Source organism: Botryllus schlosseri, chromosome 15 (genome assembly GCF_051294905.1).
Source record: "Botryllus schlosseri isolate E-star chromosome 15, Bs_hap1, whole genome shotgun sequence".
NCBI lineage: Eukaryota > Metazoa > Chordata > Ascidiacea > Stolidobranchia > Styelidae > Botryllus > Botryllus schlosseri.
In genome coordinates this window covers 18,122,634-18,142,132 of record NC_137250.1, presented here as the reverse complement: position 1 = coordinate 18,142,132, position 19,499 = coordinate 18,122,634, and the positions used below count along the sequence as shown (strand labels likewise).

Genomic DNA, 19,499 nt, shown 5'->3' with positions numbered 1-19,499 from the left:
TCAGATCAATAGAATATTACTTCACACATTTTCCAATCGAGATACGGTGTCCTATTCCACGTTATTAGACTGAATCCTGGCTTCGTGACCATTACTATAATTAAAACTACAATTGCTATTTACCATTCTCGTGGTTGCTACTACTGATTACGTCACAAAGACCCTGCGATCAGCTGATACCAAACAGTGCGACTCGCAAAACACCCCGACAGACTGAATTTCAGCGATATATTTTATACCCCGAGGCTGGGCACGACGCTCTATATCGTACGAGTACAATAATACAATGAAGCTGAAGTTGTTAGAATGTTTACATGAGACTACTTGCTCGCATCCGAGCAAAAATTCGCTGGCACATGAGCATCACCTAGAGGCAGTCATGGATTGGTGATCGTCGTTACTCAGTTTCGCTTTATTATGAATGGAAACATTCGGTACTTTCAATATTGAGGTTGGGAGAGTAGCTCTATGTGAACTATGCCGAGATGTTGTCATATTTAGATAACTATTTAGATAACTGCGACTGTCAAAACTGGTGGGGAAACTTCCACATAGCAAATGGTTTAATTGAAATTGTATTTTACTTTCTATTTAATTTTGGTTACTGCTTGAATACGTGCACACTGCACACTATGAATAAATTTACACATTGACTAATTTTAATAACACCTGTCTCACATGACCACCTAGATGAGTAAGTTTCTTTCATCCATATCGCACCGTCAAAATAGCGATATCCCATCAGCTACTGGACACTGTCGTTAGTTTATTGATGCAATAACGTTATTATAAATTTTGTATTGTATTGTCTATTATCTTATTCTGGGAAGCATGCACCAATATGTTCTCATCCCCATCGATATGTTCAGAACCGAATAATCTATGCAATATCTCTGGACAGTTTCAAATGTGTTCCCGTACATAGATTTGGAAATGACCATTCATGCGCACTGCTTCATCAACATTAGGGTTAGGGTTACCATATTTTGGAGTCGGCAAAGCAGGACACTTTTTCAAAATTTTCACACTCAGAATTGTGGAGTTAAATTCGAAAAAAAAATAATAAAATTTTTCTCGACTTTGTGGTTGGCTGACTAAAAATGATTAAAAAAAGGTCAACTATATAAAAGGTCGTCACTCTCGTTCGAACCACGAATTTCCTATTTAGCGTCATTTATGCCCATTCTCATTAGAATCTGTCTTCTATGTTAGGTCTGGAACCTGAAAAGGAGGACGAATTGCCAAAAAGGAGGACATTTAGGCGTCATCGGAGGACATTTTCAAAAACCTGAAAAAATAGGACAAATCCTCCTAAAGGAGGACGTATGGTAACCCTATTCAACATCATCATTTTATTAAAATTATTATCAAATCAATACACCAATTACAAGATAGCGATATCATGAAAAGATAGGAAGGTACCGAAACGACTTGGGGTAGTATTTTAATCAGACACCCAACTTGGCATAGCTACAGCATGCAAATAAGAGGCATGCACAGTGCACACAGGATTCAAGAAAGGATAATATAAAAGCGACGAAAATGAATGCGGCAATTGCGGCATGTGTCGGTAGGCGAGGTCAATATGTCATATTGTGGTCCGGTGATCTTGAGGGCTGACTGGCGAATCATTTTCAGGATGTCCGTGAAACGTTCAAATTTGCAGAATGGTTGATAACTGGGGCGATTTTTTTGACATAAAAAACGAAATAATTTGACCTAAAAAATAATAATACACTTTTCTTGACATTAAAAAACTTAATTTTGACTAAATTTTGACCTTACGTATTTAAATTAGGTGTTTTCCCACAAAATATTAGAATTTTACTACTTATCTTCAATTCTGGTTGGAACTGTCTGTCATAACCAGGGCCGGCCAACCCATGGTTTTGACTGGCCCGCGAGGTAATTTCCGAAATTAGTAATATTATCAAAAATGGACTGCACAGATTGTGAACTCGCAAGGCCAACCAAAAATTTGATTAGTCTGACCACAACACTCGAGATGTGATGTCTAAAATATCAGTTCCGACGCATGGTCAGATCCATGAGCCAGTCACATTTTCATAGATCTTTGTACACTACAATAAAGCAAAATAATTTGCGATATATTTAGCAAAAGCAAAAATTTTCTACACGCTTCTCGCAACATGTTGTCACTTGATTTCTTGCTTTTAATATTCTTACCCCTCTGTGAAAATGAAAGAACGCCTAATGTATCAGATTGAGTCTAACTATATTCGCGATTACGAGACAATGTGTCGTTCAACATATGCGACCTTGCGTTTGCGCTCGCAGAAAGACCGTCGACTATGAAACCTAGGCACAAAATGATTGACGCATGTTGGTCGAAGCTTTCGATATCGATATATCCATTGTCCAAGCGCCGAATAGACCAGTTATTGCAAACTGAGCCCAACGATATACAGCAGTCGCGCAATATAGTCAAGTGACAATATTATTGACCTATGAACTCCGAAAGATTTTCGCGCCTCGCGCGGCTAGTGACCCGTGTAATAGTTCTTCAATCGAATGTGGCACTTTGGCTGAAAAGGTTGGCCTCCCCTGGTCATAACGAAGTAGTTGGGCCTGAGTTAACTTTTTGACTTAAAAACTGACAAATTTTTACATCAAAAAACATTATTTTAACTAAATCTGGACCTATGAAGAATAGCAGTGGTTACATCACGCATTACGGGAGAGCTAATTAAAATTTCTTGTAGAACTTCCCTCATTCTCGAGAAGAAAGTGTCTGTACTTACCAAGTAGCTTGCCAAGAATGAAGAAAGAACGTTCAACAGTAGCAGTTGTTAGCTTGGCAACACGGAAGTTGTGTGTGCAGTACACTGTACACTGTACAGTACACGGCTGGAGACACACCGTATTGCTTCATCGTGACAATTTTGTCTACATCACAATTTTTCATCATGCGCTTGTTGATACAAAAACCAATGCCCATTGCCCACGCAGATTTCCGTCAGTTAGGATATTGCGGTACGTTGAGCATAACACCATGCGAACCTATTTGTTTCATTTGGCCGTTTATGATTCACAATGAGAAGACAATGGGCCGCCTACAACGGTAGGCCGATAAATTGGGCTGCAAGCTGTAAAATATCAATGATAAGCTAACCCAGAGTGCAAACATCTACGATACAAACGAAATGCAGGTTGCAAAAATATTTTGACCTTGTAAACAATTTTGACATTTTTTGACCTAACGCTACAATTTTGACAAAATTTAGACTTTTTTTGACATGTCAAAAAAATCGCCCTATTGATAACCGAATTTGTATTTTTTGTAATTAGAGAATTCACGAGGCAGCTTTGCTTCATAACTCACATGAACAGAATGGCCGTCAGAGATGAAATATTCTACTGTGCAAAACTCATTTTAATTGCCAAATTGCCCAGAGCCTACTGATACAAACATACTGATGTTTAGAGATGTTTTGTTGGGGTTTTAGAAAACCCAGAATAACTTCAAGATGAGCTGCTAGATGGAAATTACCATGTTGGACGTTAGATGTTCACTAAAAATATGTTTCTCAATTTAGGTGTCATAGCCTATATGCTGCGATCATACCCAAAGGTGTCGTCGGAAGCGTTGCGCGTTATTATCACATTCACCACCACCTATCTTCGCGGAAATGGATTCGCGGCACTCGTTCATATATCAAATAGACGGCGTCGATTTTGAAGACACGACCGTGTATTCAAGAAATTTAGCTGCAAAATTCTCCCTTGAAATAAGAAAAGTATTCCCAATTTCTACATAAATAGTAGGCTATGATGTTATTTTCAAGAATGGTCATTTTGTTACTGTTTATCACTTTCTTATACAGTGGATATTTGCACAGGACAGATTACGATTGCACGATAATAGAGCTTAATTTAAGCTAAAACTTTGGGGGTCAGTGACGGTCCAAAAGGGGTCCGCGAAGGCAAAAAGGTTGAGAACCATTGCTCTAGTTTATGATTAAATAGGACCCTTCGTGATATTCCAAGTCGGTCTGATATAGCATACTCCACACGGATAGACCTTCTTGTAACTGGAATAATTGCTAGTTCGTTACAAGGTTTTGGTCCGAGTGTGATTTACAATGTGTCGATGAGTTGAATGCCGGAACTAACTTGTTGGTCTCTGACCGAGTTTTAGACGAGAATGAGTCACAGTCGTAAGCAACCAGCAGAATCACATTTGCTGCGTACCCTACTCGTTGTGTAAGGCTATATAAAGCATAAACCCGAGACTTAGCTTTCCAGAATTCTAAAACAATAAAGTGTGGTATTACGTTGTTCATCATTGTGATGTACTTAGCCTTCACACTCAGGCCTACTTCAATAAGCTTTTGCTGACGTAACAGGCGATCTCAAACAGATGTTAAACAAAACACGATTTGCCATCATCATTTCACGGGAGTGATTGTGATGAGTGACCGGTTCGTTTGTCGAGGTTCGATTTTCCAGCGGTGCACGCGATTCATTGCATCTAATTTCCATTGCGCAAATAGCGCAATGCCTACTCTGTCGTGATAGCGTCAACCGAGGAAATATGCAGATGCCGTCAGGCAGGACTGCAGATCACACTGTCGTTGAGAGAAAGGTGAAACCAGTCGGTGAGTGGATTTCATTGAGGAAATATTCTATTTGAGCATTTCTTAACGCGTCGCTACAGGTAAACTTCTAAATGACAATGATAGCGGAGTAGACCAGCTGGGATACCTCGTTTATGCTCAGGCGTTAGCGAAATTGCTGCATGGATGCAGCCCACCGGTATCAATCGGATTATTTGGACCATGGGGTATAGGAAAAACATTTCTGCTCAAGCATGTGCAAGGTATCTCTTAACACTTGAATATCTCAAGAACGTGGTATGGACTTATGTTGTTTCCAAGGCTTACTGCGGAAATACGAGCAACAAGACAATTACGATGTTAGTGGTGTTGGCAATCTCTCTGCGGGTAACTACACCGAGGTTGACTGTGCAGCAGATTACTCAACTGGAAACCCAGTTATCGAGAAAAAGCCGCTAAATCGAACAAGAAATAGAAACATACGACGTGCTTGTGTTAACCATTTCTTGGCAGTTGTGGCTTCTCTTGTGTTCACAGCCGCTTGCGTTGTTTTGCTGGTACTAATCTACTCATCTAACCCTGGTGATGGGTCTGAAGAATCAGTAAGTGCTGTAGGTTCAGTACAAGGTGAGATGAGAGCCGTGTTTATTTCTGTGACCAGTCATGCGTGACGGTAATGTTTTCCAGCCACAATCAGGACCTTGTCAGGTCGGATGTCACCGGGTGGTAACCAGCCTAGTCCTAATTTGTTCTCATGTAAGGATGTTCACAACGACCAATGACCATGCAGTCACTTTAGGAGTGTTCTTGTTTTCAGCCAATAAGGATGGCGCCGCTTTCAAGGGAAACACGACTGGGCGGATTCGGTCTGCCACGAAAATTACGACGGAACTAGCGCACGTCGTGATAAGCCAGAATCTTCGCATGTACCTAATATTTCTGCTACTGCTGCTGACTGCTGCAGTTTTGGGCTTATTCTGCTGTTGTATTACAAACACAAATTCAAAATGCTGGTCACGATTTTGCGGCAATTATAAACTGATTTTGTACGCCGCCTTCACCAGACTTCCAGCTGTTCCGGGTTAGTGGATACCGCCTGCGAATTAAGGAGTTGCCACTAGCAAGTATTTTTGCGTCAGGTTCAAGGCTGTCTCTTTTTGCAGTTGCAGACGCATCTGAGTGGTTTGAAGCCAACAACCCATACATGGTTGCTTATTTCAACGACGAACGCGCCCGCTTATCGTATGATCCCGGCGATCAAGATAACATCAGAAGTGTCCATATTAGCTCAAATGAACCGAACAGGTATGGAAGGCAGGCATCTGAATTTTGGTTTTGCAGAATTGGGTTTCAAACGCATATCTGGAATTAGTTTATTACCCCTTTTAAAGGCACATGCTAATCAAGGATCTTTCCTTATTCCACCTTTCTATTTCAAAGCAGCAAGTCTCTACCCATGATGCTGCTCATCTCGTATTGGCACCCAAACCGTGATAGCCATACCATGATGATGGTGATTTTGTTTTTAGGTTGCCGAAGAGATACATATTCGTTAACTATCATGCTTGGCAATATGCGGGAAGTGATACGTTATGGGCCGGGATAGTCACCAAACTGTCGGACGCTATCGAGAGTACATTCGGCAGCGTATGTGTCCGCGTATTCAGGATGCTTCATGTAAGACTTGTACTTTCATTTCCGAACCTATAAATATATTTTCGTATCGAGTGTATTCATTGGATGAAAGATGGTCAGTCATCAAATACTTCTACTTTCTCCGAGTACTCAAGTAGGTTTGCGTACTTGTAGGCCTACTATACTTACTGAAGTGGTAATCTGTTTTTAGACTCCTTCCCCCTTCTACTTAGTAGATCTTTTCAGACGACATTTGCTGTCTCTACTTGTCCTTTAAATTGCTACATGAGTAGCAACGCTGACTACTTTGACCCCCCTTCGCGCCGGATACGCCTGGCTGCGTTTGCCCGTGTCATGCCACGGAACTACGTGTCTTTGATGTCACGTCACTGCTGACATGTTTCTACCTTACGATTTTACCCTTCTTTCATCACAGAAGTGGAATCGGATCGTGTACATTGGAGCCCAAAAATTAATATACATTTGATATCTTTGAATACATCGACTCCGCTTAAATCGGACAACGGTTTACTGGGGCAGCCGCTATATTTAGCCAAAGTGCTCAGGAACAGAACAAAAGCACGTAAATATCTCCTGGTAATTCGGACAGTTCTCGGTTTATTTGGGACACAGGCTCACAATTCCTATCGTCATCATGGCACAATAAACAGTACTAAGTTTTAACACAAGATGAGGGATTGTACTGAAACAATGACTATCCGTGCGGTAACAATTGACAATGAACACATACAAGGCTTTATAGTGGCCTGTAATTAGGGTTGCATTTAACACAAATGATGTTTTAAAACACCTTGTTTAAAGATGTTTTGAACAGTGTTTTAAAAAATGCCGTTTTATATGAAACAATTTTTTAAAGATGTATAATAATGCCATAATTGTGTAAATACTTGAAAGAAACATGTATGAGCTTACCAATGATTTGCACCCGATAAAGTCGACGTATACGATAAGGTATGGACGGAACCCTCGAAATCGTCGTCGTTTCAACAGTTATAGCACGTAGTTATAGATAGATCATTGGTACGTAATGGATGTTCTAATGATGATGATGACGGCCGACCGTTAATATGCTGCATAACAATGTAGACCGGGTCAAAGATGTTTTTGGTAAACAGGGGTTTGAAGCCTTTTGACGTCAAAGAGGCCACATACCTATCTTTTCAATTGTCAAGGCCATTCCACTTTGACGTCACAACAAAAATAATGACGTCACAACAAAAATAATCCTGACTTCATGGCTAAAGGAAACTTGAAAAAACAACAACAATAAAACACGTTTTAAACAAGGGCCATGTTCTTAAATATATTTTTGCTTAAAATGTAACCCTTCTTATAATTGGGTACAATTGCGTGCATCTTGTAGAACAGATACATACAGAAAAGTTTAGCAGAGATAGCGAAATTGCTAACTAAAAGTAAACGAGAAAAATAAAGAAACCTCCTTGACAGTTTGGCAGTTATTTGCTTCGGTGGGAATGCCGAAAAGTGCTATTTGAACCCTATATGCGTGGGTTACACAGTAATCCAATACAGTATTTGTTGAATGGTTTGGTATCGAAAATCATGCAACTAATCTGAAGTTATAACTAATGTGCGTTTTATGCGATCTGTGCCAATGCTGCAGTATAGCGCAGCTGCAATTCATTTATTACGCAACAGTACCGTCTTTTGAATACGTTGTGGTCCTTTACTTGTGACCATGGAGCAAACACAATTGATTTCCCGCTTAACTCGGACAAAGCCGTTTTTCTGCTCAATTCGGTCAAAAGTTAGCAGGGCCAAACTGTCCTAATTAAGCTGAGTCGACTGTATACAGTCGTGTGGTTATTCGGCCCGATTTCAACCGAGATATCTACTGCAGTCGGACCAAACTCGAAAAGCGCGACCTGATTTCACCTCTGCTTCCGTCTGTGACCAAACGCTATAGGATTATACGGGTATAGTCGGTGTGAATATCTCTGACCGCTTACTTGTCAGATTTTCTGAAAATGATATGTGATATTTTCAAAAATAATGCATCTTGCGATGTAAGTAGTGGTAGCGGTGTCAAAACACTGGGAAATCTCTGTCAATCGATAAAGGGGAAATCGATGACGGTGTCTTTCGTATGTCAGATTCGACAGTGATTTGATGGTGACTACGCCATTAAAGCATATTTGCCCCCGCATCTGGCGATATGAATAATCGATTTGTAATTGGTGCACCTCACGGAATTGATAACTGTCAAGTACGGGTGCTGGTTCATGTCATAAAGAATTGATGAACCGTTGCTCCATCTATTGCTACCGCTTATCAATGCCAAAACCCGATTGTTTCTTCAATCATTGCGAATATATTTTCGAAAGAACTTGGAACGACAAGGCACCCTACAGATGATACGATAGCAGTGTTAAAAATAATTTTATAGATTTCATCATTTCGAAACATCACAAGCCGTCAGACTGACGATTCTATCAATCCGCCAACTCGGTCTATATGCGCACTGTGCAATAAAATCCACCCAACTTAAAAGCCATCACCACTGCCACCCACCAGCACTGTACCATTCATGCGCGAAGAAGTATAGCCTACCAATTTTGAATGGTGTGCGATCCACAAAATGGCCTTACAAATTTCGAATAACAGTCTTGTAGGTTTGAGTTGAGCTGAAGTTTGGTAAGGGGAGGGACAAAATGACTAAAATATGTTTAACTGCACGTGAATCGTTATGACAAAATTTTGTTAATAAGTAATAAGATAATAACTAATATTATTATAAATATTTTATTGATAAATTAGAAAAATGTTCCACATGGTTAATTCGTCATGTTGAATTCGCCACATGTTGAATTCTTCATTATTATTATTATAAAAGTAAAGCCACCGACCACTATCGACTGTATAGTCAATAGCTTGTAGCAGAGATCACGTGTTCCTATCCCTCGAAACACTTCAGGTGGAGAGGCCTTCCAAATCAGGACCCATAAAAATCGGAGGCCCCGGATCCGAAGACCCGCGATGCCTGTACGTCCGGTTCAAGTTTCCCCGAGATCGCCCGTGGACTGACCAATCCCTACACCAATATGTGTTGTTTGTAGTCCAAGAATACGGCGTCGTAACAGAGTGCTTCCGTTACGAGTGGCTGTGGTGGTACGTGCGGTACTCCACCGACAAAGAAGCTGAGTACGCAGAGGCTGCTCTGAAGCTGGATAATTTGGAAGTGCGCAGAAAACGACCGAAATTAGGCGACGGTCTACTAAACAATTTGCCCTCTGCTGATGAGAGCAGCGAAGTGCAGAGGCCGTTAGTTGGAAATTCGTCGACATCGCCCGATGAAATACCGATGAATGAACTAAATTCAAGCCAAGATCGACGATTTAGATCCATGCCTTCTCGAGAGATCAGTACCAATCATCGCGATTCGATTGATAGCGAGACACCACAGTCTTGCGGTTGCAGGTTGGAGAAGAAGTGCCGTTTTCTCACTCACTTTCGGAAGCACCCAAAGACTGTGTGTTGTGGGTGTCCGTATTTGTATTGCTGGTTCTTCTTTGCGGTGTCGGCGCTGCTGTTGCCTGTCACGATGCTGATACTGGCGGACCATCTCGGATTGGGGATTTTGAAGGTATGGGAATGCAGAGGCGGTCAGTGACGTACTGAAATATATTTGCCTGCACTTGCAGTGCTTATAAGTATACTCGAATGGTTATGTTTTTCCACTGATTTCACTACTAACTGGAACAGTTCTTTATGCAAAACTATACTTACTTTTCAGACATTGTGTATTGAAAGGAAGAAAGTAGCCTCGGCACAAGTTTTCATCACTTTTCTGACGTGAAACGTCATATAAAACGTGTGAAACACAATAGTCCGTGCTTCGCCATGACTAAATGGGCCGGTGTTAGTCATTTTGTGTCAGTCTCGAAGATATATTCTTCAATGCCGAATGTATCCACCTCCAAATAGCTGCTAAGAGTATGCGACCCCTTGACCAAAACTAATACTTGAAAATACTTAGCCGAGTACTTTTCTGGTCGCTATGGTTTTCTGCTTTCACTTGAAATGTTTTTGACATGTCTTGGAAATTGCTACTTTATGCAATTTAAGGCGTTGCTTCGACTTAGTAGCCACTCATGACCGTTTGGACCACCCGTGATAGAAAAGGAGCCGGCCAGGAACGGAGTACGTCTAATTTTTGGAGTACTCAAGTATACGTTTCGCCTATTGGCACTAATTACTGACGTGGTTTTAGTTTATTTCTACTTCAGTATTTTGGGCAAAACTGCGCCTGGAATACTTACGTTGTACTTACTTGGAAATCGCTAATTCTACTTGTGTTGTACATGAGTAAAAATTTACGACGTTACTTGTTCTTCTACTTGAGTACCAATGATTGCTACTTCGATGACATCTACTAATGATATTATTATGTTTGGCATGATATCAGAGCACGAGAGTGATACCGGTCGAGGTGCAGATATTTTCGTGGTTGCCCGCATTGCTTGGAGTCCTGGTGGTGGTGCTGCGATTCTGCTGGGCGATGTGCCATTCTCAAACTAACAGAATTAGGAAATCGTTGGCCGGGTCTGCCGGGAACATGAAGAACGCCCTTGGTTTCATGAACGAAGTGAAAAAAGAGGTAGTTGATCTATTGATATATCATTTGTAGTGAGAGGTGCGTCGTTTTCATCCTAAATTCCAGTGAAGAGGTATCGTCTTGTATCAAACGCAGTCATTTTACGATCTTCACTTCTTAGGTTATGATCATGTCGGAGCTTATCGATTGCGTTCGGTACACACACGGACTGGATTACAAGATTGTATTGACGATAGACGATTTGGACCGGTGTCCCTCCGACAAGGTATGCGCATCCAATAGCTGTAAGCCTACAACGTATACTGTGAATTTATGTGTGGAAAATCACAGCTGTACCATGCTCCCGTGGATACGAATGGAACCCAGCGATCGAAGGCCAACCGGATAATAGCGATTAAATACTTGTACAGCCTGTTTAGTGTTAAAGTTGAAACGTCCAACGTGATCGAATAACGCGCATTATTCCGTTTCATTGCTATAAGCTCTTCTTCCACACACTTGCGGATTTTTTGGCTGTGTCCGATGACCAAGTCCCGAACCCATTTGCGGCATCTTGGCATGTCACAGCCGTCATCCTTGAAGGTACGACGAACTCACTCACTTTGAGCAATTTGATTAAATGTTAGCCAGTCCACAGCTGGTAACTGGCAAAGAAGTTTATCGAGGCGAGGCTCATGCGATTTATAAAAGGAATCGATCTTCCTCACTTCATTTTGGCTAATCTTACTTTGACGCTTAAGATTGTGTCATGTATGATTTAATTACTATCTATCATGTGTACGGACCTTTGCTAGACCCTGAAGCTTTCAAAACGTGTCGACACAAGTTGCATTTGGCTTTTTCTGTAGATTTACGAAACAAAATTTTTGCCACACATCTGATTTTCTCTTCGCACTGATCTTCGAAATTCGCTGTTATCCCCGCCTGTATTTCACCTCCACAGCACCGTATTTGTAACGCTCCGATATTCAGTTACACTGCTACGATCCGTAGACTACAACGGAAGTGATTGTATAGTTCATTGGTAGGCCATAGTTCGCTTTAGTATCACATAATTGTGAATTGTTTACGACAATAAGCCGAGTTTGTTACACAGATTTATTACCTTTATTACCAAAATGCGAAATATGGCACTACGTAAGCCTTGGTAGATGCTGTTTACAAATCCCGGGATTGCATCGGGCTCAATCCCGGGAGCGGGATTGCTTCAAATCTCGGGATTTCCCGGGGTCCCAACGCTAGTACATAGTGATTACTCCAAAAAGTACAAGTACTTCTATACTGGCTATACCTCTGCGTATACCTTATCCGCACATTACGCAGTGGTGGAGTTGGCAAACACACGAATTTCGTTTACCTTACAACATGCGATTAGTGTTGATCCAGGCCCGCATGTTCCGTCTATTTCCAGGTCAAATCGGTGTTGGAGGCGGTGAATATTCTGTTGAGCGATCGCTCCTCGCCCTTTCTCTGTCTGATCGCGGTGGATTCGAGGGTGGCTGTCAAGTGCATCGAGCGAGACATGGGAGACGTGTTGATAGAAGCGAATCTAACAGGACACGAGTACCTCAAAAAGATTATAAATCTACCTTTTTGCTTGCCAGAGGTGCGCGTTTACAATTTGTATATTGGAAAGTATAGTTTCCCGTCAAAGTAGCCATGCAGGTTGGGAAAGGCAAAATGTGTAGCACAATTCCGTGACTTCACCGATCCAAGGAAAATGTGGAATTAACGGTGTTCAGACCGTCAATTCTGATGGGGCGAGAGATATCTTGAATGTATTTTTCATTTCTGAATTTGAATCTCGTGCCTTAGTAGTGGTTAGCAGTACGTGCGACTAAGCGATTACACTCTCGACGTAGTGTGTTAAATTTGTGTAGCCGGTTTTAACCACGGCTTTGAGTGCAGGTCATTCCGATGGCACTTTCCAGTTCGTAATTAGGCCTCTATACCTCCGTTCCAGATGGTGTCGATGACTTGAATGGGTCCGTCAAGCAGAATCATTTAGAAATGTGTGGGAATCACCCGCTTAGAGTGTAGTGGATCCGTGCCCAGTTTGCCAACCTGTCTGAAATCCGAGTTTTTTTTCCACAGGTGTCGAATAAAGCAAAGAAAAAGTATTTCGGCGGTGTCATAGATTCCGCTGACGAAACGCAACTGCTTAGGAAGGAAACAAGACGTAACCAGGAATCCTTGACATCTCGTCCCGAAGGTGGAGACAATGTAGTGCAAATTGACAACTGTAGCTTAGGGTTCGTACTCTGTAAATACTCTTCGATTATTTTCACTCGCCCACACCGATATTACCGCCTTTAGACGTACAAAGAGTAATGATATCAGTGAACGTTCGGGATGGGAATCTCCAACCACGTCCACAGATCTTCGAGAAACTCACATAGACGGCAAGAAACATTCGCACGCGCGAAAGCCCGTTAACGAAAGCACGAGCCGGGTGTGGTTTCGGGACTATTCCGAGTTTCTATTCCACTGCAGGTGAGGACGCCTGTATAGTTTAGACCAGCAGTTCCCAACGTGGGCGACATCGCCCTCCAGTGGACGAAAACAAGGAGCGAAAATACCTTGGTGGCGAAACTTTTAGAACGTCCAGTGACGTATATTTAATTAACACGGCCAAAGATGAAGGTGAAGGTGTTATATACTGCATATGACGCGAAAGTTGACAAAAAACGGTCAACTCAACGGAAAGTAGACGCGGAAACCGGTTTTCCTTCTTGTTTTAATCAATTCACCAGCGATCAGAGTTAGGTGAATAAATTTCCCGGTTATGTTTCGTCTTTTTCGGATACGTAAATATGAGGGAGGCGAAAATTTGGGTCGCGCTTGATAAGAGGCCGGTGAGTCGAAGAAGGTTGGAAACCACTGGTTTATACTCAGGCCTTGAACACTTGTAGACGGAGGCGGTCAACAACGACATCCTTCTGCTTATTTACAGTACCCGAGAAGGTATACTTATTCTTAGAGTACTTTCACTTCTACATCAACAGTTTTGTAGGCAGAACTTACTTAGTTTTAATGCTTTTCATTTTGAACACCAGAAAATGGTGTTAGCATGAATTTTGTGAGTGAAGTTGTCAGAACCGTGTGAAATAGCCCTTGGACGCGGTATAGCTTTATGTATTCGAATCTTGCAAATATTTGTACTGTCATTCGTCGTCTTACGTCTGCCGCCACGTTACATAGTGCAGTTCGAAAGCAGCCAATCCAGGATCAAATGATAAAAGCATACCACCCCTCGACCAAATATACGTTTTAAAGCCGCTGAATACTTGTCAGACGTTTCACTTACTGCGTCCACTTGAAGTAGTTTCGACATTTATTGGAAATCGCTAGTTTCGCTACCTTCACTTCGCTGTACATCTACTTCTACTAGAGTAGCAGGCCTGAGTATTTCTTTCAGGCTGATCTTGAATGGTGACGGTGAGGCTGGCAAGTTCATACACGATCATTTGTGCGGTAATCCGAGGAACATGAAAAGAATCTTCAACGTGCTCTCTCTCACGACTCATCTGATGGAATGTATTGAGGAGCGGGTGAGTAGTAACAAATGTCCGAGAATATACATTACGCGCAGTGAACTGAAGAGCTTCGAAATGTAAGTTTCCGAGCACCGTCAAAGATAGTTCCGTAAATGGCTTGACATTTGCATATGATTTGAAGTGTTCCTAATTTACTTTGCGTAGTGTTTCTACCCTGCATTTTATATAGAACATGTATGAGTAGGGTTGATAAAATTAGTCTTTGACGATACTCAGATCAGTTTATTATAATTTTATCAGATCAATACACCACAGGATTTCGATACAATAAAAAAGATAGGGAGGTGTCGACTGTCGACACGACTTGGAGTAGTCTTTGAAATCAGACACCCACCTGGGCCTAGGCGAAGTAAATAAGAGGCATGCATGCTGAATGAAAAGTAATAGAAGTTAACATAGAATGACAAGCGACAAAATGAGATAGCATGTGACGGAATGCGAGGTTGATAAATCAGATCGTGGCCCATTTATCTTGAGCCCTGGCCGGTATTAATACTAAGTACAGGTAGAAGTAAGGCCGAAAACCTTCGCTCAATCACGGGATGTATATATTTTCAACGCATTACAAATTAGAAAGGGTACTTGTGTACAACGCCGGTGATTTAAGTTGCGATCATGTTGAACCCTTTGCGTCGTGCGCATATCGATATATAGTCTCCATCATTATCGTTTGCTGTCAGAGAGAAAGAGCCGAAGTGATGACGTGGCATCGAGAGGGCGACACGCATCAGCTACACTCGCCACAAACCCGTCGCACCTCGATTCTGAACACAGACTTAAGTCCCAAGAAAAAAGGTGAAGTCTACGCCTGCCTGGCAGACGTGTATAACTAGAAAATTTTCAACTTTTCCATATTGGCTTAGAAATCGAAATATAGCTACACAGTTTTCCTTAATTAGACAAGAATTCGAATTTTACTTAGACTAGAATTATAGCTACATAGTGTTTTCCAATTTAGATTAGAAAACTTGGACATTGAATGAAGTTCAGCTCATATTAATTTATAGTTCATTCTTATGAGCATGAGAATAGCAAATGTCCGTACAGCAAGCTTGGCTCGTTTCACAGTCTTCCTGTAGCATTTACAGGAACACCAGAAATTCGATTAGATCTAAAATTAAGGCGTAGAAATATGTCATAAATTAGATTAGAATTAGAGTTAAGAAACAGTTTACAATTTCGATTAAAATTAGATTACCGGCATTTCGCTGCAATTAGTCTAGAATTATCCAATCGTCTACTGCCTGGAGCTCTCGCCTGTTGTTACACCCTGTTTCCTCACGTGTAGCCTCGACCTTCGGCCGGTACGCCAGAGACGCGGAAGACCTCGTGAAGTGGATCGTGGCGGCCGATCAGTGGCCGTACCGGATCAGTTATATTCTGCAAGTGGTGGAAGACTTGGACAACAAACGACACGCGGGTATCGACGAAGACGCTGTGATAGGCGAGTCTTGTACGCTGGCGGAAGTTTATGAGTAAGTTGAATTAGGAATGCGGGCGCTATAGCTTTCGCGTGTGTCCAACAGAGGTGGTCGAAGTATTGTTGGCGTTGTTACTTGACTCCAACAAATGGCGTGAATTTATACTAGATTATAAGTAGAAGTAGCGATTTCCAGGATATATCGGAACTGCATCAAGTGGAAGTAGAAAATGAACGGTATGGAAAGTACTCGAATAAGTAGTTTCAAAAAGTATTGGTTTAGGGCTCGCGTACTTTTAGCAGTTACCCCAAGATGGCTTCTTTCGAAGTAGCAAGATATGGATACTCGCGACTATCAGATAATAACTCCGAAATCCTACTCGGATACTGCAAAGTAGAGGTATTTACTACCTACCACCTCTTAATTTGACGGTAATATACATTTACGTTCCGTTAGTTTCAAATGGTGAAATGTTTTCAATACGGCCCTTTTCCCACAACCGGCGGGACATATATATGTAATTGATTCAATCTTATCCTAAAACTACTTTCTACATTTCGAAACCCAAATTAAAAAAATAAGTAACTATAGTTTGGCCTAAACCAGGGGTCGCCTACTCAAAACCGCTCGTAGGTCAATTTTCAAGTTATGTATAGTGTGAGCGGGCGGCAAGAATACAATATCGAGACAAAATAGGCCACACCGTTTAGCAACCACGTTTTTAAATCTTTACGTCAGCACAACGCTGTGCTCTCTAAGCTAACATGGGCGAGAGGAATATTTTCCGCAAAAGAAATAATATTTTACTAAAGAAATACAAATACAAAAAGTATCATGATCATCACTTTTATTTTGAACTATGAGCTGCGCACGATATATCTGACAACACTTTTCAGCGACTAAGTCATCGATATTGGGTCTAGCGAGACACGGTACTAGCTAAGTCTCGCAATGCTTGATGTTACCGACAAGCCTCCAGTCGTTTTCTAAGCCTCTCGATCTTGGCAGTGTCTTGGGCATGCACGTCAAGGAAATATGCTCATTCATATCAGCTGATTCACCCTCGATGGAATGCTGTTGCAATCGGTGAAGCCGTTTCAGCTATTGAAGAGTAGTGATGTTGGGACTGTTCAACCAGAAGTGTAAATAGGCTACTCTAAAAACATAACCGCATGAGTAAGTTATAAGTAGTAGCCTATAAGTAGGCAAAACCTACTTCAGCAGACTCCGAAAAAGTAGAAATACTCTGTTACTGCCCACCACCTCTGAGTTTACATCGAAAAACCTAACAGCGAAACGAAAAACAAAAACAATTACGTTTTAAATTCTACCATCTCTTTCCAGGAAGTATGTGGAGCCAGAAATCGAGAAATATCCAGGTTCCGTATCGATGCTTACACTTGACGGCGATCGGACGTTGCTGCGTAGTTTCCTGCACGGATCTAAATCCCTCACGCGGGGTCGCATATCTTCCATGTTTCACATTACCGTAAATTTAGACCAGTCGCTTCGTAACGGAATATCGCGACAACGGGCCATGCCTAAGTCGGCTCTGGTGACGACGTGCTGCTGCCGAGCGACTACAATGTATTGACTTGCATCGGCCGCGTTTTGATTGTGATGGGTATTACTGATTGTTGTGTTTCTTGCTGGGTTCCCTTCGCGTGCAGACTTGGACAGCTAGATAGTTCTAGTTGTGTAATTTAACTAAATTAGAGCGAAATGCCAGTAGTATCATTCTAATATAATTTGTGAAATGTTTCTATGCTCTAGTTTTAATTCCAATTTCTGGTTTTCCCGAAAATGCGACAGAGAACTGCATAGTGCGAAACGAGCCAAGCTGGCTGTACTGACATTTCCCATTCTCATGCTTATCAGAATGATCTCTGATTTCATAGGAATTGAGCTTCACTCAATGCCCCAGTTTTCGCGAGTTCGGTAATTCTGATTCTAATCTAATTTGGAAAAGCCGAAAATTCACAAGTTTCCAAAGTCCGTCAAGTGGCCAGTGACGAAGTCATTCTACTTTTTGAAATACTTGAGAGGTTTCTTTTCAACATAGGTTTCATTTCAACAACGTTGGTGTAGAGGCGCCCCTTTTTAAATCTTTCCACTGTTTGCTGCATTTATTTACTGTACTCATTACCTCTTATGGTTCGATTGGTCAATTATTTATTGGATTACACTGTGTCGTTTACACTGTGTCTTTATTGTTGTTTTAGGCCTATTCCACACAGTGTGCGTGACCGGAAGGTTAAAGACTCTTCCTAGAAATTTTGCTCCGGTTAAAACACAATTACCTTCTTGAAAAGTTCGCTCCCTGTGACTCACGTCATTGTTGAATTATTTTCCTGTCGACTTCGCCTAGCCATGCATACACTGCCAGATTGTTGATGTTAATATCCAATCATATTAGCTTTCAATTAGGCGAGTCACTTTGAACACACCTAAAGGGTGGATTGCGCAGACTCAGATTGAAAAGTAATCAGCGAGCAAGGCCACCTGGTGGCTTATTGCACAGATGCGGATTCATCAGTGAGTTATCTTATCGCGGATCACTGACGCAAAATAACGCAAATGACTATACGTTGGCATAACGCCTGGGGTGCGTTCGTACTTTGTCGCCACTAGGATATCGGGTCTGGGGTATGTCGGGACTGCGTTACCACTTGGACATCTTGTTTGGGCTGTGTTTGGACTATGTTGCAACTTGGACATAGTGTCTGAGGCGTACTAGGACTATGCTACCACTCGAAAATCGTGTATATTGTATGTTTAGACGGTCTCGCCACTCGGACATCATGTCGGGTGTATGCTCATACAATCTCGGACATAATGTCTGGGGTATATTCGGACTGTCTCGCCACTCGGACACCATGTCTTGGGTATGTTCGGACTGATCTTCGAGACATGTCGGGGCATAGGAGAGCCGATGAACCTTCTTACACACCTCGCTCAGCGGTTTAAATATGGCAGATTAAAATTATCCTATTAGTATCTAGTCGTCATCAGTACAACGGAAGCAGGTTGATTACTGACGTTTAGTCGATGATCAGCATATAATGTACATTGTACATTGTACATGTACAGTACAACCACAGGTGGTCAAAGTAGTCAAGAAAGCTACTCGAGTAGAAGTAGAAATACCGACGAAAGAATCTACTCAAGTACGAGTAGAAGTAATTCTTTATTAAGCAACCTAAAACTACTTGAAGTAGAAGTAGAATTAACTGACTTCCTTTCGTAACTAAACATTTTTTTACAGCCAGACTGTTCTGAGTCAAGTGTACCTGTTTGATGCTGGTGTGATCAGACTAGATGACCTTCACGGTCTTATCGATCATTCCTATCTAATACCGAATACTGTGCACGCATATTTTCTGTACCACCATCACTGCCGTTTGTTATGTATTTTGGTTCGATGAAAATAAAGACTCTCTCTCTCTCTCTCTCTAACTGACTTTAAGTCTCCTCAAGCAAGTAAGTAGTTTTGAAAACGATCGTAATTCGTTCGCATGGACTGAAAAGCTGCAAATGGAGCTATGCGGAAGGTGTAGAGAGCTTGATTCATATTGATGCATTCAGGAGGTGTCAATTTTTGACAGCATGACCATTCGTCCCCATCATGGGATGAAAATGATAGCATTGATATGGAAATGCGATACTAATCCTCTGTTTACTCGAACACCCCGTTTTTGGAATATCATGGCAT

General features: G+C 41.6%; 1 protein-coding gene across 1 annotated transcript; it reads left to right on the top strand.

Moving 5' to 3' along the window:
* The first annotated feature begins 4,389 nt into the window (after window positions 1-4,389).
* Window positions 4,390-17,984, top strand: LOC145457059 (uncharacterized). Its single transcript, XM_080335215.1, has 17 exons — window positions 4,390-4,619; window positions 4,679-4,840; window positions 4,899-5,204; window positions 5,265-5,333; window positions 5,395-5,658; window positions 5,741-5,882; window positions 6,107-6,254; window positions 9,169-9,837; window positions 10,660-10,851; window positions 10,970-11,074; window positions 12,221-12,415; window positions 12,904-13,061; window positions 13,126-13,302; window positions 14,228-14,360; window positions 15,047-15,161; window positions 15,655-15,841; window positions 17,132-17,984. Exons 1-17 carry the CDS (start codon window positions 4,556-4,558, stop codon window positions 17,379-17,381), a joined length of 3,336 nt encoding a protein of 1,111 aa, XP_080191341.1. The 5' UTR covers window positions 4,390-4,555; the 3' UTR covers window positions 17,382-17,984.
* Window positions 17,985-19,499: the final 1,515 nt, after the last annotated feature.

Excerpts from the sequence above, each read along its gene's own strand:
- LOC145457059 (XM_080335215.1), top strand. The coding sequence starts at position 4,556 with ATGCAGATGCCGTCAGGCAGGACTGCAGATCACACTGTCGTTGAGAGA. Across the intron at positions 10,852-10,969 it reads TGAACGAAGTGAAAAAAGAG|GTTATGATCATGTCGGAGCT; the intron begins GTAGTTGATCTA and ends TTCACTTCTTAG. Across the intron at positions 13,062-13,125 it reads ATTGACAACTGTAGCTTAGG|ACGTACAAAGAGTAATGATA; the intron begins GTTCGTACTCTG and ends TACCGCCTTTAG.